The 20,676-nt window shown below is 34.9% G+C and overlaps 1 protein-coding gene across 1 annotated transcript; it reads right to left on the minus strand.

The window, feature by feature from the left end:
- Nucleotides 1–7,530: 7,530 nt before the first annotated feature.
- On the minus strand, nucleotides 7,531–8,469 carry LOC119035696 (olfactory receptor 5L1-like). The gene has a single exon (XM_053659179.1). The coding sequence runs from the start codon at nucleotides 8,464–8,466 to the stop codon at nucleotides 7,531–7,533; it is 936 nt and encodes a 311-aa protein (XP_053515154.1). The 5' UTR covers nucleotides 8,467–8,469.
- Between the last annotated feature and the right edge of the window lie 12,207 nt (nucleotides 8,470–20,676).

Consider the following 20,676-nt stretch of genomic DNA (forward strand, 5'->3'; position numbering starts at 1 on the left):
GTAATGGAAACAAACAATTTATCAGACAGAGAGCTTAGAGTAAGGATTAGAAGGACACTTAACAGCATGCAAAAAGAGATAAAAACAATAAAAAGGATCAATCATGAATATAGAATGCAATACCTGAAATAAATAATACCCTGGAAGAAATAAACAGTAGGTTAGATGAAGCCGAGTATTGAATCAGTGATTTAGAATACAAGGTAGGGAAAAAATACCCAAGTAGAGCAGCAAACTAAAAATGAATTTTAAAAATATATAAAAAGAATCCAACAAACATTTAGGACAACAGGATGCACAACAAAGTCTACATCATGGGAACAGCAAAAGGAGAGGAGAGCCAGCAAGGAATTGAGAACCTATTTGAAGAAATAATGACCCAAAACCACCCTATTGTAGTAGTGAAGGAAAAAGGACACACAAGTCTAGGAAGCTCAAAGAGTCTCAAACAGTTGGACACAAAGAGGCCTATATCAAGCCAGTACTTAAAATGTCAAGACTTAAAGATAAGGAGAGAATCCTAAAAGCCACAAGAGAAAAGCAGGTAGTTACATACAAGGGGGCTCCAACTAGATTGTCATCTGATATCTCAAAAGAAATATTTCAGGCCAGAAGGGAGTGGTGTGAAATATTCAAGGTGACAAAAAGCAAGGACTTACAACCAAGGCCAGTTTACCCAGCAAAGCTATCATTTAAAATCAAAGGGGAAATAAAGAGCTTTCCAGACAAGAAAAAGCTAAAAAACTGTATTAACATGAAACTAGTACTGCAACAAATGTTAAAAGGCATACCTTAAGAAGAAAAAGAAATAAAACACTGGAAAATAGTCTAACAATAAAATAGTACTAAATATGTACCTGTCAATAATCACATTATGTCCTGGCTTGTGTGGCTTAGTGGACTGAGTGCTGGGCTGAGAATCAACAGATCCCTGGTTCCATTCCCAATCAGGCTACATGCGTGGGTTACAGGTTAGGTCCCCAGTAGGAGGTGTGAGAGAGGCAACCACACACTGATGTTTCTCTCCTTCTCTTTCTCCCTCCCTTCCCCTCTGTCTAAAAATAAATTAATTAAATCTAAAAATAACCTTCTTAAATGTAAATGATTTAAAAACTCCAACCAAAAGACATAGGGTAACTAAATGGATAAGAAAACAAGACCCAAATATATTGTCCCCAAGAGACCCAAATCAAATCAAAAGATACATACAAACTAAAAGTCAAGGTATTAAAAAAGATATTTCATGGAAATGGAAAGGGAAAAAAAGCTGAGTAGGAATACTATATCCGACAAAATATGCTTTAAATCTGAGGCTACAGAGTAAGAGACATAGAAGGACACTATATAATGATAAAGGGAACAATCCAACAAGAGTATATAACCCTCACACACACTCAACATAGGAGCAACTAAATATGTAAGGCGAATCTTCATGGACAGAGAGGGAGAGAGAGAGACATAAATACAGGCATAGTCAGGGATTTTAACACCCCATATACTTCAATGGACACATCTTTCAGAAAGAAAATCAATAGGGAGACAATGGCCTTAAACCACACACTAGATCAAGCAGGTTTAATTGATATCTTAAGAGCATTCACCCAAAAGCAGAAAAATATACATACTTTTCTAGTGCACATGGAACATTTTCTAGGATAGACCACATGTTAGGACACAAAACAAGTCTCAATTAATCTAAGAAGATGAAAATCATATCAAGCATCTTCTCTGACCACAATGCTAAATGCTATGAAATTAGAAATCAATCTCAACAACACTGAAAAACATGCAAAGCTATGAGAGCTAAGTAACATGGTATTAAACAATGAATGGGTAAACAATGGGATCAAGGAAGATATCAGAACATACCTCAAAAATAATGGAAATAAGAACAGACAATCCAAAATCTGTCAGACACAAGGAAAGCAATACTAAGAGGGAAATTCATAACAATACAGGCCTATCTCAAAAAAAAAAAAAAAGAAAGAAGGAGAAATAAAAGGCTCAAATAAACAATCTCATTTTACACTTAAAGAAACTTGAAAAAGAATAACAAATAAAGCCTAAAGTTAGTAGAAGGAAGGAAATAATAGTGATAAGAGCAGAAATAAATAAAATCATGTCTTTAAAAACAATACAAAATATCAATGAATCCAAAACCTGGTTCTTTGAAAAGGTAAATAAGCTTCACAAACCTTTAACCAGATTCATCAAGAAAAAAGAACACTTAAAAAAAACATCAGAAATGAAAGGGGAGAAATAACAACCAACACCAAAGAAATGCAAAGGATTATACAAAATATTACAAGTAGTATTATTATATGCCAACAAACTGGACAACCTAAACAAAATAGATGAATTTATAGAAACATACAATCTTCCAAAACTAAATCACGAAGAATCAGAGGATCTGAATAGATGGATTACACCTAGTGAAACTGAAGCAATAAAAAAAACCTCCCAACAAACACACAGACCTGGATCAGATGGATTCATAGGTGCAATTTACCAATTGCCCTGACAACTAATGTCTCCTTCTCAAACTATGTAAAAAAATTCAAGAGGTGTAAGGTTCCCAAGCTCATTTTTGATGACAGCATTATCCTAATTTCAAAACAATAAAAGACACTACAAAGAAATCAAATTACAGGCCAAAACCCTGATGAACATACATGCTAAACTCTTCAATAGAATATTAGCAAATCAAATACAACAATGCATCAAGTAGATCATACATCATGATCAAGTGGGATTTGTTCTGGGAATGCAACATTGGTGTGAAACTCACAAGTCAATAAATGCAATTCATCAGATAAACAAAATGAAGGATAAAGACCACATGATCATATCAATAGAGGCAGAAAAAGCATTTGATAAAATCCAGCACCCACTTATGATAAAGACTTAAAGCAAAGTGAGATTAGAGGGAACACACCTAAACATAATAAAGGCCATATTATGGCCTTAATATGGCCCTAAAAGGCCATAATAAAGGACAAACTTGCTACCAACATCTCATGCTCAATGGGCAAATACAGTATTTCCATTAAGATCAGGAACAAAACAGGGATGTCTGCTTTCACCTCTCTTTTTCAACATAGTACTGAAGGTTTTAGCCACAGCATCAGACAAGAAGAAATAAAAGACATCTACACTGGAAAAAAAGAAGTAAAACTGTTTTTATTTGGAAATGACATGATACTGTACATTAAGAACCCAAAAATTTCACCAAGGAGCTACTAGAACTGACAAATGAATTCAGCAAAGTAGCAGGGCACAAAATTAATATTCAGAAGTCATTTGCACATTATATGTCAATAACAAACTAACAGAAAAGGAGATTAAGTCCATAGTAATCAAAACACCATGGTACTAGCATAAAACCAATCACACAGGTCAATAATCAGACTAGAGAGCCCAGAAATAAACCCATATATTTATAGCCAATTAATATTTTACAGGAAGCAAGCACCTACAATGGGCTAACAATAGTATATTCAATAAACTGTGTTCAGAAAATTGGACAGATACATGCACAAAAATGAAACTAGACTACCTTCTTAAAGAAGGTGCATTCTTTATGCACAAGAATAAATTCAAAGTGAATCAAAGATGTAAATGTTAGACCCCCAAACCATAAAAATCATAGAAGAAAGTGTAGGCAGCAAAATCTACCTCCATGAAGAGAAATTTGTGGGTCAAAATAGAAATAATTTAAATTTTGGTGTTTTCAAGGCAGTCTTTTTGCAATTGAGGCACCTGTAACTCGTTCCTCTTTGGTGAAATGTTTATGGAACTATTTTGCCTGTTTGACTTCCTATGTACTGGTTGTAAGTATTCTTTATACATGTGTGTTAAACCTTTAATCAGATATATAACTTGTTCCTACGTTCTCAAATTTTTCTTTATTTTCCATTTTGAGTTAATGTTTGTATATGGTATGAGGTGTAGATTTCAGCCCATGTTGCTGCATATAAACTGTCAAGTACTGTTTTTTTTTTAATTTTTTATTGTTGTTCAAGTATAGTTGTCTCCATTTTCATGCCACCACAGCTCCCCACCCCACCCATCCCCGCTTCCCACCCTCAAACCTACCCCCTTTGGCTTTATCCACGTGTCCTTTACACATGTTCCTTGATGGGCCTTCCCCTATTTTCCTCCATTATCCCTCCCCCACACCCCTCTTATTTTTGTCAATTACTCTTCACCATTTATTGAAAGGATTGTGCTTTTTGAATGAATAGTCTTGGTAGCTTTGTCAAAAATCAATCAGCCATTAATCTGTACACTTTTTAATTATCAGTGTTATTACATCGATATAATGGGTCTGCCTTCCATCAGGACAAACACCCTGTTTTATAATTTTGGTTTTAACTACATTTCCACTTCTGCTAAATTCATCTCTAAGTTTTATTAGTGTTAATATAAATCGTATTATTTTCTCAATTTCATATTCAGGTATTATTATGCTACTATATAAAAATAAAACTGTTTCTCTGTTTTGATATTGTATCTTTGACTGTGATGAACTCAATTACTAGTTCTAGTGGTTTGTATGTGTGTTTAAATATTATGTGGTCTGTGAATAAAATTAGTTTTACTACAAATCCAGATGACTGACTGACTTATTAATTGATTTATCTATGTATAGCCTATAATCAGAACTGAGAATTGACATCTTGCATTGTATTGTGACTTGGAGAAAGGCACTCATTCTGTAATCATCAAGTGTGATGCCAAGAGCAGGTTTGGTAGGTGAAAGTCGTTTTCTCTCTTTCTTTGTTGGAAATTTTTATCTGAATGGGATTTGGATTGTATCAGACATCTTTTCTATATCTACTGATGTAGCCATTTATTTTTTATGTTCTATTCCATATGAGATGTGTTACTTTATATGTGGTGTGTTACATAAACTGCTTTCATCTGTTAAACTCCCCTTGCTTTCCTGAGACAGATCTCCTTGATTATGCTTTATTATCCTTTATGTACTGTTGGATTTATTCTGCTAATATTTTGCTGAAAATTCTTACCTACAACTGTAAGAGACTTTGTGTTGGGTTGTCTTTCCTTCTATTTCATTAATTGGGCAATTCATTATTTTTTAAAGATTTCATTTATTTATTTTTAGAGAGAGAGGGAGGGAGGGAGGGAGGGAGAAAGAGAGGGAGAGAAACATCAATGTTTGTTTGCCACTCACATGGCCCACACTGAGGACCTGGCCTGCAATCCAGCCATGTACCCTGACCGGGAATCTAACCAGCGACCCTCTGGTTCACAGCCCACACTCAGTTCACTGAGCTACACCAGCCTATTTCTTTATTGAGTTTGGCATCAGGGTACTACTTGCTAAATAAAATGAGTTGGAAAGTGATCTCCTCCTTCATTTTTTGTAAGAATTAATCAGTGATTTGTGTAATTTCTTATATAGAAGTTAAGTGAAAATAACCAGTGAAGCCATCTATGTCTAGATATTGATAGAGGGGAAAATATTTTAGTTACAAACCCAGTTTATTTCCTTGTTATATGTCTATTGAGATTTTTTATTTCTCATATGTTAGTTTGGGGTAATTTTAGTTATTTAGGAATTTGTCCTCATCATCTAATTTGACTAATTTCTTGGCATAAGTTGTTTATAATATTAATTATACTCACTTTAATTTTTGAAAGGTCAAAAATCCCTCCAGATTATGATATTTTATATCTTGTCTCATTTTCTTATTCCAATTCTAAATAAATTTTTGCCCATTTTACTGATCTTTTTAAAACCAAAATTTATTGATTTTCTATCACTAAAAAATCTATTGTTTTTCATCTTTGTAGTATTGAATTGTACTCTAATCTTTATTATATCCTTCCTTTTCTTTGTTTTTGTTTGTTCGTTTGCTTGTATTAGTTCATTTTTTCCCCTAGTATCTGAATATGGAATTTAAGCTTCGAGTTTTCAGACATTTCTTTCCTCTTAAAATTCTAAATATCCCTCTTTTAAAATGTTGTAATTTGTTTCTTCATTTGCATTTAATTCAAAATATTCTATAATTCCTCTATTGTTTTTCAAAGAAAATTTTATCTTTAACTGGGGATATTTTTCATTATTATTAGTTTTTAGAGAAAAAGAAAGGGAGAACAAGAGAGAGAAACAATGATGTGAGAGGGGAAACATCAATCAGTTGCCCCCCATGCATACCCCTAATGGGGATCAAAATAGAATCTAGGTAAGTGTCCTGACTGTGGATCAAAACCATCACTGTTGGTGTACTGGATGATGTTCCAACCAACTGAACCACCCAGCCATGGCATCTAGTACTCTTTTTTGACCTTTGGACTCTTTAGAAGCCTGTTGTTTAATTTTAAAGATCTGTCTATATTCTACATACAAATTTTTTATCAGAAATGTGCTTACTTTTTACCATTTACATTCACTATTCTAAAGTAGGCAGTTTTAAATCTACTCCCATCAAACTAAACAAACAAGCAGGGGATGCTTAACAATGCATAAAAATTTTTTATTGTCGCAACTACAAGGTAGTGCTGGGGCATCCAGGATGTAGAGGCCGTGGATACTGCTAAACAGCCTAAAATGCACAGGATAGTACCTCACAAACTCAAGCCTAGTGCCTTCTAACATTACTACAGATATAAGGAGAGAGCTTCATTGAATGAGCAAACATAATGTAGAAATTGACATGAACACAATGAAAGCACAAATAAACTATGAATGGTGCATATAAATCAGGACTGAGTGAAGAAATATGGTTCAGACACAGAGAGGAAGGATGAAAAAAGCTCATTTCATCAGGAGCAAAAACACAGCAAAGAGTATAAATGGAGGATAAAAGTCCACCTATAAGGCACAGCAAGCATTTGACCCACACATTGTAAAATAAGCCCAAAGATAGGGAAATACAAAATGATAGAAATGGTCAAAGTTAGAAACATTGACAGTGATAACAATGATTATTAAATGTAGCTACACATTTAACATGACATATAGATATTAAATATGTTATGTATTAGATATTAGTCTCCAGAGTTCCAAAAACATTAGAGACTGCAATGACAGCAGCAAAAACACAATAAAGGAAGTAGGAAATGAACCACAGTACATATACACATTTGGAAAATTAATTCTGTATATAAACTGGCAAAGGTACATTCTAAGTTGTAAAATAAGAGGAATTTAATTTTGAAATAAGCCATAGTTTCCAAAATTAATCAGAAAATATGATTTTCAATTTTCTTTATTAACCTTATGAATGTTTTTAACAAGGTTAATCTGTGTCTTAGCATTCATTTCCAAGGCCCATTTAAAACATTTGAGACTAAATAACAGCAAAGATAGGCTACAAATTTTCAAATGTGTTCAAACCTACCCCGCTCAGTTGCAAAGGCACAAAGAAAAGTGAATCTCAAGGACTCACTCCTACAGACCTCCACTCTGTCTGTGCTGTCCACACCTACACAGCAGCCCCCCGGTTCAGCTCCCCACCAGCCTCCACTGTGGAACCCCATGTCTTGCCAGGAAAATAGTCTCTACGAAAAAATTTTGGAGCCCATCACTCTTCTGAGAGCTTCTTTCACATCTTTATTCCTTAGACTGTAGATCAGGGGGTTCAGCATGGGAATCACCACTGTGTAGAACACTGCAGCCACCGTGTCAGTATCCCCACTGTTGCCAGAACTCGGCTGGAAATAAGTGAAAAGGATTGTCCCATGGAAGACAACAATGGCTGTGAGGTGGGAGGCACAGGTGGAAAAGGCTTTGCGCCTTCCCTCTGCAGAGCGCATCCTCAGGATGGTGATCAGAATAAACAAGTAGGAGGTGAGGATGATCACAATGGTGATGATCTCATTGAAGGAGGCCACAATGTACAGAAACAGTTCATTCACAGTGACATCAGAGCAAGCAAGAGATAAGAGAGGGGGCAGATCACAAAAGAAGTGGCTAATCACATTTGATCTATAGGATGGGATCTCAAGAGCTAAACACAAGTGGATCAGAGAACACACAGTCCCACAGAGGTAGCAGCCAGAAACCAGCACCATTCGGAGTCTCTGGGACATGGTGACCATGTACAGCAGTGGGCTACAGATGGCCACAAAGCGGTCATAGGCCATCACAGCCAACAGAAAGATCTCAGTTATCACAAATGTGCAAAACAAGTAGAATTGTGCAGCACATCCCAAGTAGGAAATGGCTTTGTCTTTGTTTAAGATATCAGCTAGCATCTTTGGCACAATGATTGTGGAGTAACAGAAATCCACCCAGGACAGGTGACTGAGGAAGAAGTACATGGGAGTGTGAAGTTGAGAACTGACCTGAATCAGTATGATCATGCCCAGGTTTCCCAAAAATGTGACTCCGTAGATCAGAAGGAACACCAAGAAAAGAAAGACCCTCAGCTCAGGGGCATCTGATACACCAAGGAGAATGAACTCTGTCACAGCAGTGCAGTTCTCTTCCCTCATTTCCACCAGGTTGGGAGACCAAATGGTAAGTTTTCTGTTTCCTCTAGAGATAGAAAAAAAAGAGGAAATCAACAGGAAAATAGAATCAGAAATATATAATGATATCTATCAAGCAGGATATGAGATATGACACAGATAAAATTGTAATATAATTTGAAATATTGTATCAGTGAGTGTCACTGATCAAAATTGACTTAAACATCACCAGAAATGTTAAATAATTCTAATCACAATTGGTTGATTGATAGATTTAAGTTCGGTGGTTTGATTGGTTCCAAAACAGATTCAATGATAAACTTCAAAGATATTAACTCCTGTTCCCTACAAAAAATGTGAATTCTATACAACTAAGGAAACACCTACTGGGATTCTACAAAATACAAACGTATTTTTAGTTGAGTCATTAGGAACATAAATTTAAAACAGATACAAAATTCTTTAAAACTTCACTTTTGAGGTGACATATTTGTTAGATTTGTGGCTCATGAAAACCCTTTAAATTGGGATTTTGAAAAGGAAAATTAATACATTACCTGTAAAGTGAACTGTCATATCAAAAGAACAAACTGGTTTAATTAGTTATGATATTGACATATGCCATTAAATTCTTAGGAAATGTAACTTTTCTGTATTTTTTTTCTGGAAGGTAATTAGGTCACATATATTAGAAGACTTCAGCCTGACAACAACAAAATTATCATGTATTTTAAAAAGAAATTAATATATATTAATCACATTGACAAAATTATGAAACACCACATCTAAAGCAACATTGAAGCATTGTTTATAATATTAGAGATGGGAAAATTTAATTGCCAGAGCAACTAAAACTTTACTTTTAGAGAAAATTTAGTTGCCAGAGCAACTAAAACTTTACTTTTAGAGAACAGTTGTTTCACTCTGGTGCAACATATCTAGGGCAGAAAGCTATTGTGCTGTTTTAAACTATCTTTTGGAGATGGTTAATTTTCTTAAAGAAAGATACATAATGAAACACTTGGAGTATACAACTAGATGGAAGTGAAAATGTACATGTAGAGGTATGTAGACATATGATTGATATTTTATATGTTATCACTGTATTTTGGCTACAGTTGAAATGTTAATCTTCTCCCCACATTAAAAGAGAAAGGTAAGTAAAAAATTCCCAGGGTCTCTAAAGTACTTAGTTGGAAAATTGGTTAAATTATATTAATATATTCTTTATAAACGAGGTATACTTTTCAGACCTGACCTTAAAGAAAAGGCATAAGGAATTGAAGAATGTGATCCTCCGTCCTCCTTCCTAGAGGTGTATTCCCATGATGTCATATACATACACAGAATGAAAACGGAGTTATGAGATTCTGCACTGAAAACAAAACCTGGCATTTTCTCCATAGTTTGAGCTAATTTTAAAGTGGAAGAAAGTCCTTCCTGAAGTCATGATTTTCTTATTCTCCCCCCTCCCCCCAAAAAAACTACTAAAATCCTGAATTTACCCATTCATGAGTTAAACCTGAAAAATAAACCTGGAAGAATTTCTTCCTGTGTTCTGGGCTGATAATAAGAAACTAGTTTAAGATAAACCCAAAGACTTCATTGAGTGAACACAAATAGTCCTCATGCCCTGACTAACTCTCTATAACCAATTCTCAGGCCCATACACTAATTCAACCCTAAGAATAAGGGTGACAGCAGTATGGTGGTTACCAGAAGGAGGGGGCATGGGGAGGGGCAGTAAAGGGTAAAGGGAACCAAGTATATGGTGACAGAAGAAAACCTGACTCTGGGTGCTGGGCACACAGGGCAAGATGCAGAGGATGTACTGTAGAAGTGTACACTTGAAACCTGTATAACCTTATTAACCGTGTCACCTCAATACATTTAAACTGATGAAACTCATTCCAGTAACATCAAGACTCACCCTAGTAACATAAAAACTCACTCTAGTTCCTCCATGGTCATTAATTTTCATGACAAAAATTGGCATGAAATAAAATGGGAAGAGATGAGAGACAAGGAAAGAGAGAAGGAGTGAAAGAGAGAGAGAGATTCCCATTTCTTTACTTTGTATTCTTTCATGCACATCATCAACACTTGGTGTTCCAGAGGAAACTCTTCTAATTTCTCCATCAACTGTCTCTCAGTACAAAAAAGGCAAAGCATTTGAAACAATAAGTGCACAGGAATGTGGTACGTTAAATCACTCTCTGTTAAGAAGACAAACCAGATAGTTATATCTATAAAATAATTGTTTGCTGAGAAAATATATTCATTTTAATTTTCAAGTAACCAGAGCTTAGCATTAGCTAACGAACCTGAGTGATAGACATTCCTTCCCTGGTGCCGAGCATGTTAGGATGAGTAGGGTATGCAGTTAGAGACTTATACTGTAATTGAAGCTCCTGGGGAATAGAATGGGTCCCTCAAGTTGAAACTCAACTATTAATTTCTATGTTGTAACAAAATATACAAAAATTAAACTTAGACAATGTGTGTTGTAAAGCAAATAATAACAAATCTCTATGGAATATCATAAAAAATTTAATTATCCTCATTCAGAAAAAAACTGTTCACAACAGTATATGCCTCCTAGAGGCATGCCTCAACTGTAATTAAGCAACAATAAAACAATAAAAAACATGCCTCTTAGATATATGGTGCTTTATAATGTCTCATGTTGATATTATATACATCACAGCTTATTATGTGGTCACAGCTTATGATTGCCATAATAACACTAATATTTCTTTTTTATTAATTTTTTATTCAGGTATTCTTCAAGTACAGTTTTTTTGTCTATTTCTCCCATTCCAGCCCCTCCCGCCCCATGCTCCCCACCTCCCTCCAATTTCCTCCCCCCCAGTCCTCATCCCTGTGTCCTTCATACTTGTTCCTCCAAATCCCTCCCCTTTTTCCCCCTTAAATTCCCTTCCCTCTCCCCTTGGGTCACTGCCCCCTTGTTCTCTATTTCAGTGTCTTTGTTTTTATTCTGCTGGCTTGTTTGTTTTGTTGTTTAGCTTCCTGTTAAAGGTGAGATCATATGGTATTTGTGTTTCAACACCTGGCCTGTTTCACTCAGCATAATGCTTTCCAGTTCCATCCATGTTGTTGCAAAGGGTAGTAGCTCCTTCTTTCTCTCTGCTGCATAGAATTCCATTGTGTATATGTACCACAATTTTTTGATCCATTCATTTACTGATGGGCACCTAGGTTGCTTCCAGCTCTTGGCTATTGTAAATTGTGCTGCTATGAACATTGTGGTGCATAGGTTCTTTGATATTGATGTTTTAGGATTCTTAGGAGATCAATACTTCAAAAATTTATATGGAACTATAAACGACCCCGAATAGCAGCTGCACTTTTGAGAAAGAAGAACAAAGTAGGAGAGATCACAATACCTGATATCAAACCATAGTACAAGGCCACTGTAATCAAAACAGCCTGGTGCTGGCATAAAAACAGGCATATAGAGCAATGAAACAGACAGAGAGCCCAGAAATAAACACAACTCTCTACAGTCGATTAATATTTGACAAAAGGGGCAGTAACATAAAGTGGAGTAAAGATAGCCTCTTCAACAAATGGTACTGGGAGACCTGGACAGCTACATGCAAAAAAATGAAACTTGAGCACCAATTTACACCATACATTAATATTTCTTATAAATTCTTCCTTTCTTATTTTAAGTCTCCTAAATCTGTATAGGGCACAATGAATAAAGCTGCCAGAATTTTTTTAATACTGTAAATAAATAATGAAGCTACTGGTCAGAAAACTATACAACAGTTCATAATTATTGGGCATTTTTGTTATAGAATTTATTCCAAATATTATGAAGTATTAATTTATTTAACCAGTAGGATAACCAGTCAAGACAACAATCCTGTTTCTAGGTCTGTTTTACAAAGGAAATAATGGAGGCACAAATACTGAGTTGTAACTTGGATAGAGTCTAAATAAATTGCAGGAAAAAGCTCCATGCTACTCTGTGATTTTACCCACCTTTATGCCTTCACGTGGAAAAGAACTCACTCTCAGCCAGTGTTGAGGATGCATTTGCCTAATGCATGTCTAATCCTAGAAGCCATCAAACGAGATCCTTTCAGTGGCCTGTTCTAGGTTTGCTATTCTTTTTCTGGCTAATGTCCACATTGGCACAGTGTTCTATTAGTCTATGTGTATCTCTGTGTGTACATATATACTCCACAAGGTATGTAGGGCCCAAAAGAACTGAAAGATATCAGAGGAGGGTGAGGAGGACTGAAGGGATTGGCCCCAAAACATGTATGCATATGTGTATAGCCCCTGGACACAGACAGCAATGTGGTGAAGGCCTGGGGTGAGGAGAAGCAGGCTGGTTAGTGGGGGTCAAAGCAGGAGGAAATGGAGAACATCTGCAATAATGTCAACAATAAGAAATAATAATAAAATGACTTTAAAAGGTAGTTTCAAGTAAATGATTTTTTATGCTCTCGACTGTTATATTACAATATATATCCCCCAAATGGATGAGCCAGAGACAGCACCCAGGGCTGATTAAACATCTGGTCCTCCATTTCCACATCCCCTTTCACAACTAACCAAACAGAAGACAAGCCCCCTTTGATCCATCATTGTTGAATTACCCCCACAATTTGTTCTGTGGGAACAAATTGTGAGAAAGTATGGACATTGTTGATCTTGAGGCCATTTTTCATTGTATTTCTTCTTTTATTGCTGTTCAAGTGCAGTTGTCTCCATTTTCACCCAACCACACACTCCAACCCCACCCATCCATGCCTCCCATCCTCAATCCTACCCCCACTTTGCTTTGTCCATGTGTCCTTTATACATGTTCCTTGATGACACTTCCACTATTTTCCTTCATGATCTGTCTCTCTGCTCCCCTCTGGTTACTGTCAGTTTGTTCTTTATATTAATGTCTCTGGTTCTATGTTGCTGGCCTCTTTGTTTTCTTGATTAGCTTCCACTTATACATGAGATCTTGTGGTATTTGTCTTTCACCGTGAACTCACTGTGGAAACTAGTATGGAATTTCCTCAGACAACTAAAAATGGAACTGCCTTTTGACCCAACAATTCCACTGTTTGGATTGTACTCTAAGAATCCTGAGACACCAGTTCAGAAGAACCTATGCACCCCAGTGTTCATAGCATTTTAAATTTTTTAATTCCTCAGTTAAGGCATCTTAAACTTATAGTATGGCTTCGTGACTCTTTACATATGATAATATTCCCTTTAGATTATATTATCTTTGGTGAAATGTCTACTCAAATATTTTGCCTATTGTAAACATTGTGTATAGCTTTCCATACTGTAGGAGTTTGTTCTGAGTGGTATGGACCCAGACAGGACACACATCCATGGATAGGTTCTCCCATGGGGAATCAGGCCTATAATGTACCTAGGCTGCTAGGAGACTTGCTTTTGCTAAAACTCCCTCACCCTGAATTGAGGCACCCAGTGCCTACTGTAACTTCCTAAAATCCATTCTAAACCTTCCAAGAATGAGTGTAACTGGTTCATCCACCTTTGCCTTTTCATTTGCTAATATCCTTCTTCTGTGATGTGATTAGCAACATTGGCTCCTTTGTTTCATGTAAAAGGTAACCACCTAAAGCAACCTGTGCATAGTAAATGAGGACCATCCTGTAATGCAAGCAGTAACCTAATAAAGGCCTGTCATGGTGGAGGCCAAGGCTTTTTCCCCCCTTGAGAGAAAAGCCATATTTCCCTTTTCCTCCACAGGACTCAGTAGTCTGTGTGAATTTATCTCATCTCATCAATAACGCTGCAGACACTGCGGGCCAGTGTCCATATCACCATCCTCTAGTTGTAATTGTTCATTGCATATTATTGACACAAATCCTTCATCAAATATATAGCTTGTACTTTATGCTCTTAAATTTTATTTTTTTTGGATAATCCATGTTGAGTAAATGTGTGTGTATGATGTGAGGTAAAGGTTGAAATTCATTATTTTTGCTTATGAATATCCAATTACTCATCTCCATTAACTGAAAGGACTATTTTCTCTCAGTTCATCACTTTGACAAGTTTTCAAAATCATTCAAACCAGTTGTGTTGCCCTTTTTTGGGGGAGACCCTCAATACTGTTGCACTATTATACAGTGTCTGTCCAGACAGTATCAAGCCATGTAGTATGAAAAACAGAAACATTTATGGGAGAAGATACAAAATATAAGCAATATTCTACGTAGGACAATGATGTCTCAGCCCTCTTAAAAATAGGCACACAGTTCTTCCAATTGCCATTAGCTGAGCTGATGTATTGTCTTGAATATCATCAATGGTCTGAAATCTCTTCCCTTTCAAAGGTGATTGTAGTTTTAGGAAAAGGCAGAGTCATAGGACCCCAAATCTGAGATGTAGGGTGGGCTGAATCACCTGGATGATTAGATGTTTTGCAAAAAAATAAAAAGCTCTGGGGAAGGAAATATGCATGAGGAGGTGTGTTGTCTTGATGAAGCTGCCAATCCCTAGTTGTCCATAGTGGTGGCCTTCTGAATCATTCCAATAGTTTCTGTAGAGGAATGTTCAAACTTAATGCAAAATTTGATGCAGAATCTTTGCTCTACTTGTTCAGTCATTTTGAATGCAGTGACCACACAGTACAGAGTTTAACTGAACAGCATATACCACCCCCACCGACTAGTACAGTGAAGTCTCCACTATTCATCCATGCACATTCCAGTCTACTTTTCTTGGCTGCCAAGTTACATCAATGTCATGCAAACCATTCTCATTATATTAACAATGATTTAACTTTTTCCAATATATGTATGCCTACCTTATGGTACTAGTACAAAGTATAATACTTTGTAATTTTCGGTTTTAGGTACAGACAGCTCCCTACTTACAATAGTTTGACTTCCAAGTTTTCTAGCTCTTTATTAAACATATTTTAGCATTAAATTGTCAATTAGAAAATCCTGCACGATTTTTAGCAGAATCTTATTGAATCTACTGATCAACTTAGGGAGTCATTGTATCTTAACAATATACAATCATTTGACCAACATGTTTAAGATTATTATGTATACCCTGGTGCTAAATCATACATTGACAACCGAATTCTGGGTTGGGGTTTTGTACATAGCAGAGCAGCTCCCTTGCTACAATCTATTGAAAGTCAGCCCTCAACACAAGGGTTTGCTTTTTAAACAAAAGAAAAATGAAAAAAAAAGATTATTGTGTACAATGATGAATTGATTATTTCTTCCTTGTTATGCTATAGCCTCTTTCCCCTTTGTAATATGTCTTGTTATAAAGTCTTTGTTTTATTTTAATATATCCATATGAAATTTTTTCTATCCTTTTATATTTAACTTACGTCATCATAAGTAAAAAGTTTCTTTAGATAGCACAGTATTTTGTTTTGCCTTTATGTCCAACATGGCAAATATGGCATTCTCTGTATTTTAATTCTTGTTTCTAGACTATTTAGAGTTAAAGTTATTATTGATATGATTGAATTAAATATCTTACCTTAAATACCTTGTCTCTATTTGTTTAACCTGTTTTTCTTTCTTTCATACCATTTTCTGTCATCCTTTGAAATGAGAATTATTTAATCCTTTCTGACATTATTTTTTCTTCTTTATAAAATTGTTATGGTTTTTAGGACTTAACAATAAATTTAATAAATTATGGGTTATTTAATAAATTGTAAATTGTATGGATTAGGAAACAGTAGAGTCCTACATACTGTCTTATTCTTTATGCTATTATTTTCCTACATTATGCTTTTACAGAGTCTATAAATGTCAACGTTTGCTATTGTTTTTATTTCCTCAGCACTTTATATTATTCCACTTCCCCCTAGCTTGCAAGGATACCTTTAAAACAATAGAAAATAAGAAAAATACATTTCAAATTTACATTTAACATGCAACTGCCAGTGTTTTCCTGTGTGTATGTGTGTGTGTGTGTGTGTGTGTGTGTGTGTGAACTTCAATTTCTGCCTGATAGCATATTCCGTCTCCCTGGGTAATATGTTTTAATACTAATTTTAGTATATGCATGCTGAAAATAAATTGTGTTAGTTTTTGCTAGTTTAAAATAGTTTTGTCATTTATTTTTGAAAGATACTTTATTATATATACTGTTTTGTGGTGGGAGTTACATTATTGTTTTTTCCTTTTTTTAAGTATTTTTTAATTTAATTATTGTTCAAGTACAGTTTTTTGTCTTTTACTCCCATCACAGCCCACGCCCCCCACTGCTCCCCACCTCCCTCCCATTTCCGCCCGCCTTAGTTTTTGTCCCCTTGTTCTCTATTTCAGTGTCTTTGGTTATATTTTGCTTGCTTGTTTGTTTTGTTGTTTAGCTTCCTGTTAAAGTTGAGATCATGTGGTATTTGTCTTTCAATGCCTGGCTTATTTCACTCAGCATAATGCTTTCCATTTCCATCCATGCTATTGCAAAGAGTAGGAGCTCCTTCTTTCTTTCTGCAGCATAGAATTTCATTGCGTAAATGTATCATAGTTTTTGGATCCATTCATTTACTGATGGGCACCTAGGTTGCTTCCAACACTTGGCTATTAGAAATTGTGCTACTATGAATATTGGGGTGCATAGGTTCTTTTGGATTGGTGTTTTGGGGTTCTTAGGATATACTCCTAGCAATGATATTGCTGGGTCAAAAGGCATATTCATTTTTAGTTTTGTGAGAAAATTTCGTACTGTTTTTCATAATAGTTGTACCAGTCTGCAATCCCACTAACACTGAACTAGGGTCCCCTTTTCCCCACTACCTTCCCAGCATTTATTATTTGTTGCTTTGTTTATGATATTCATTCTGACTGGTGGAATATGGTATCTCATTGTGGTTTTAATTTGCATCTCTCTGATACCTAGTGATATTGAGCATTTTTTAATGTGTCTCTGGATGCTCTGTATGTCCTCATTGGAGAAATCTGCTCAAGACCTTTGCCCAGTTTTTAATTGGGTTGCTTGTCTGCTTAGAGTGAAGTTGTGTGACTTCTATGTATATTTTGGAGATTACACTTTTGTCTGAGGTATCATTGTTTTTTCTCTTTAACACTTTTAATCTTCAATCTTATTTTTTCTCACTTTCATTTTTAGGCAAGAAATCTGTTCTAACATTGATCTTTTTTCTTCAGATGAGGTGTTCAAAAGTGGAGGTGCTATTATACCCACCCCAACGCACACATATGTACAAGGGACATTTGGCAATTAATTGTGGATTATTTCCGACTGTCATAACAATCTGGCATCTAGTGTGCAAAGGCTATGGGCATGCTTATCATCCCACAGTGTAACTGAGAGCACTCCACAACTACAGTATTCACTGTGAATACATTCAATACTTACTTTTTTACTTTTTTCTTTTTGTGTTGTTTGTGTGTTCACTCTGTTTTGTGTTATCTGAGAGTCTTGGTCTTGTGGTTTAGTGTGTTTTGCTAATTTTAGAAAATTCTTAGCCATTATCTCTACACATATTTTCTCTGCCCTGACCTCATTTTTATTTTTAAAGTTTCAAATATAGTGATTTTTGACTATTTGATACTGGCATACAGGTTAAATATTTCACTTTTTCCCTGTGTGTCATTTTGAATATTTTCTAGTAGTCTGTTTGTACACTCATTAATGCTTTCCTTGAGTATGTTGAGGCTACTGCTGTACCCATAAGGACAAGCTTTATCTCTGTTTTTTCATTATTATTTCTAGCAAATTTATTTTTTTATAATTAGTTGCCAATACTCTGTTGAAATGTCCCATCTATTCACACATGTTGATACCTTTTCCACTAATACACATAGAACTAATGTCAGTTTAGACAGCATATGAGATAACTCTACAATCTAAGTCATTATCTAAATGTGTCTGTTAATATCTTGGTTTCCCTGTCACCAGTCATTTTCTCCCACTTATTGGTGCTACATCTACATCTTTTTAAAATTATTTGGAGATCAATAGAAATTCAAGTAAATGGCATTTTGCCTGAACACGATTTATATCTTTTGCTTAGCTTTAACTGTAGTGCTTAAAGGTAGGCTCCAGTTTTGTTGACAGTGTGATTACTTCTAAGTTCCACAAACTTCAGATTCATCTATACTCATCTTATTTTATGGTGGGACTTGGTTTGTCAGAGATCTCAATATCTAATCCATCCTAAGCTTTAGAGCTTCTCTTTGGATATAAACCACCCTGCAGATTCTATCTCCTTCCACAGCATTGGAATTCCATTACTTGGAACTCTGAGCTTGTGTCATTTGGATACCCAGTGACCTCTGCTGTCTGATGGGATCCAGAAAACGTTCGAGTTTGCAGAGATTCTAACTTTTTGTGTTGTAATATCAGAAGCAATCTCTTTCTAGTTAGCCATCTCCTACACTTCAGCCAAAAGTTTGATTACATTGGTTTAAACGAGACTCCACTACGTGCAATTGAAATATGTTTTGTAAGTTGTCATTTAATGAGTAATACTGAAGGATTACATTTTAAAATAAGTTCTCAGATGTGTCTTTAACAAAAATAAAAGGAATATATTTATTAAATTGCTAAAATGAACATTAATGAACAAGGCTCATGAAAATTTGCAATTTACTGTACCTATAGTCTACCACCAAATATAGTAGTCTGATAGTAGGGGTGCACAATAAATATTAGCCACACTCTGTTATAACTCAAACTATGTAAGAAAGAAGAGCTTTTAGTTAAAATTATTTCTATATGTTTCTACAGCCAGATCATTCTACCCCTATACTACACCTATGATAAAAATATGAACTGTACCTCAACATAATAAAGGTCATATATGGTTATGATTATAACCTATGATTAACATTGGTCCCCATGATGGAAACAGAAAGAATTTTTTCTGAGATCAGCAACAGAACAAGGTATGACTCAAGAACAAAAGAAATAATAGTAATCTTATGATCCATGAATTTCAAAATAATTATGATGGACATAACAGCTGTGGTATACACTGAAATAATACTCAATTTAAATTGATGATGAATTATTTTAGTAGTCAATTAAAGTTCTATCAAATTTATAGATTTCAAAACCTAATTCATTGAAGAGTCACATGAGTAACAGAAATATTAACACTAATATAAACCATGTTCTGCATAGCAGATGTGAGGGGTGCCAAAGACGATTTCAAATCTAAAGGAGTAAAAGGCAGAAAACTGTACTTGAACAACAATTAAAAGAAAAGAAACAAATCTGAAGTGACAGAATGAAATAACATGTAATGTACATAAGTATTTATTGAAAAGTATAGTGCTTCTGTGGTCAAAATATAAATTTATTACCTTCATTTTATGACTTACTGATTTGAATACACTAATCAGAGCACTTAAACAATATATTTTCACTTCCTCACAATAAAATTAAGATTTATATCTCCAAATTCACAAAATATAATCATTCTATACCAAGACAAAGAGAAAAACATAAAGACTTACATTTTAAACACAAATTACTCATTGATTTAAAAAAAAGAGCAATACAACATTTTTGCTAATATTCCACTTGTTCTGGGTAAGTTAAAAATTAAATTAGTAGCAATATACAAGGGAAGGTAGCTTATTTGTACATGCACAAAACATTTTGGTTACATTACATATCTAAATACTGGAAAATTTTATTTTTAAAAAGTTGTAAGTTTAAAATCATATAACCATACTAAATTATTTCATGATCCAGTACAAGATTGTCTACAGTTTTCACTTTGCTTTGAAAAAAACAAACACAATCTTTCTACCCAATAAATCTGAACAATTTGGAATTTTTTCCTCATACAAGGAGGGTAGCACACAGGAAGAAAATATAATTCAAGTAACATTAAGGAGAGAATTTTTAAAAGATAAATATAATGTTGCAAATATTTAAAATTGTATAATTTTGTTTATGAGGGCATCTGTTAATAAACATACTACTACTGGAGAAAAAATCCTCCCTAATATGCACCATAATCTTGATTCATTACTTGTTTAAATTATTATTAATATCGACAGTTGATTTAAAACAACATACCAGCCCCAAAACACAATTAGCTCTCAATACTTACAACAACTCTACTCAATTATTTTATAAAGACTGCCTGATGAAAATAATTGAGATATGCTGTAAGTCAAGATGTCATATAATTAATAATATATTTATGTTGCTGCGTAGGTAATCAAAAGTAAGTATAAAGATCAGTGAATCAAACAACTTGCTCATGAT

The sequence above is a fragment of the Artibeus jamaicensis genome, unplaced genomic scaffold, assembly GCF_021234435.1.
Source record: "Artibeus jamaicensis isolate MK-2021 breed Jamaican fruit bat unplaced genomic scaffold, CSHL_Jam_final scaffold_614, whole genome shotgun sequence".
NCBI lineage: Eukaryota > Metazoa > Chordata > Mammalia > Chiroptera > Phyllostomidae > Artibeus > Artibeus jamaicensis.

Bases quoted from the DNA above. Each gene is read 5' to 3' on its own strand.
- LOC119035696 (XM_053659179.1), bottom strand. From the start codon at position 8,466: ATGAGGGAAGAGAACTGCACTGCTGTGACAGAGTTCATTCTCCTTGGT.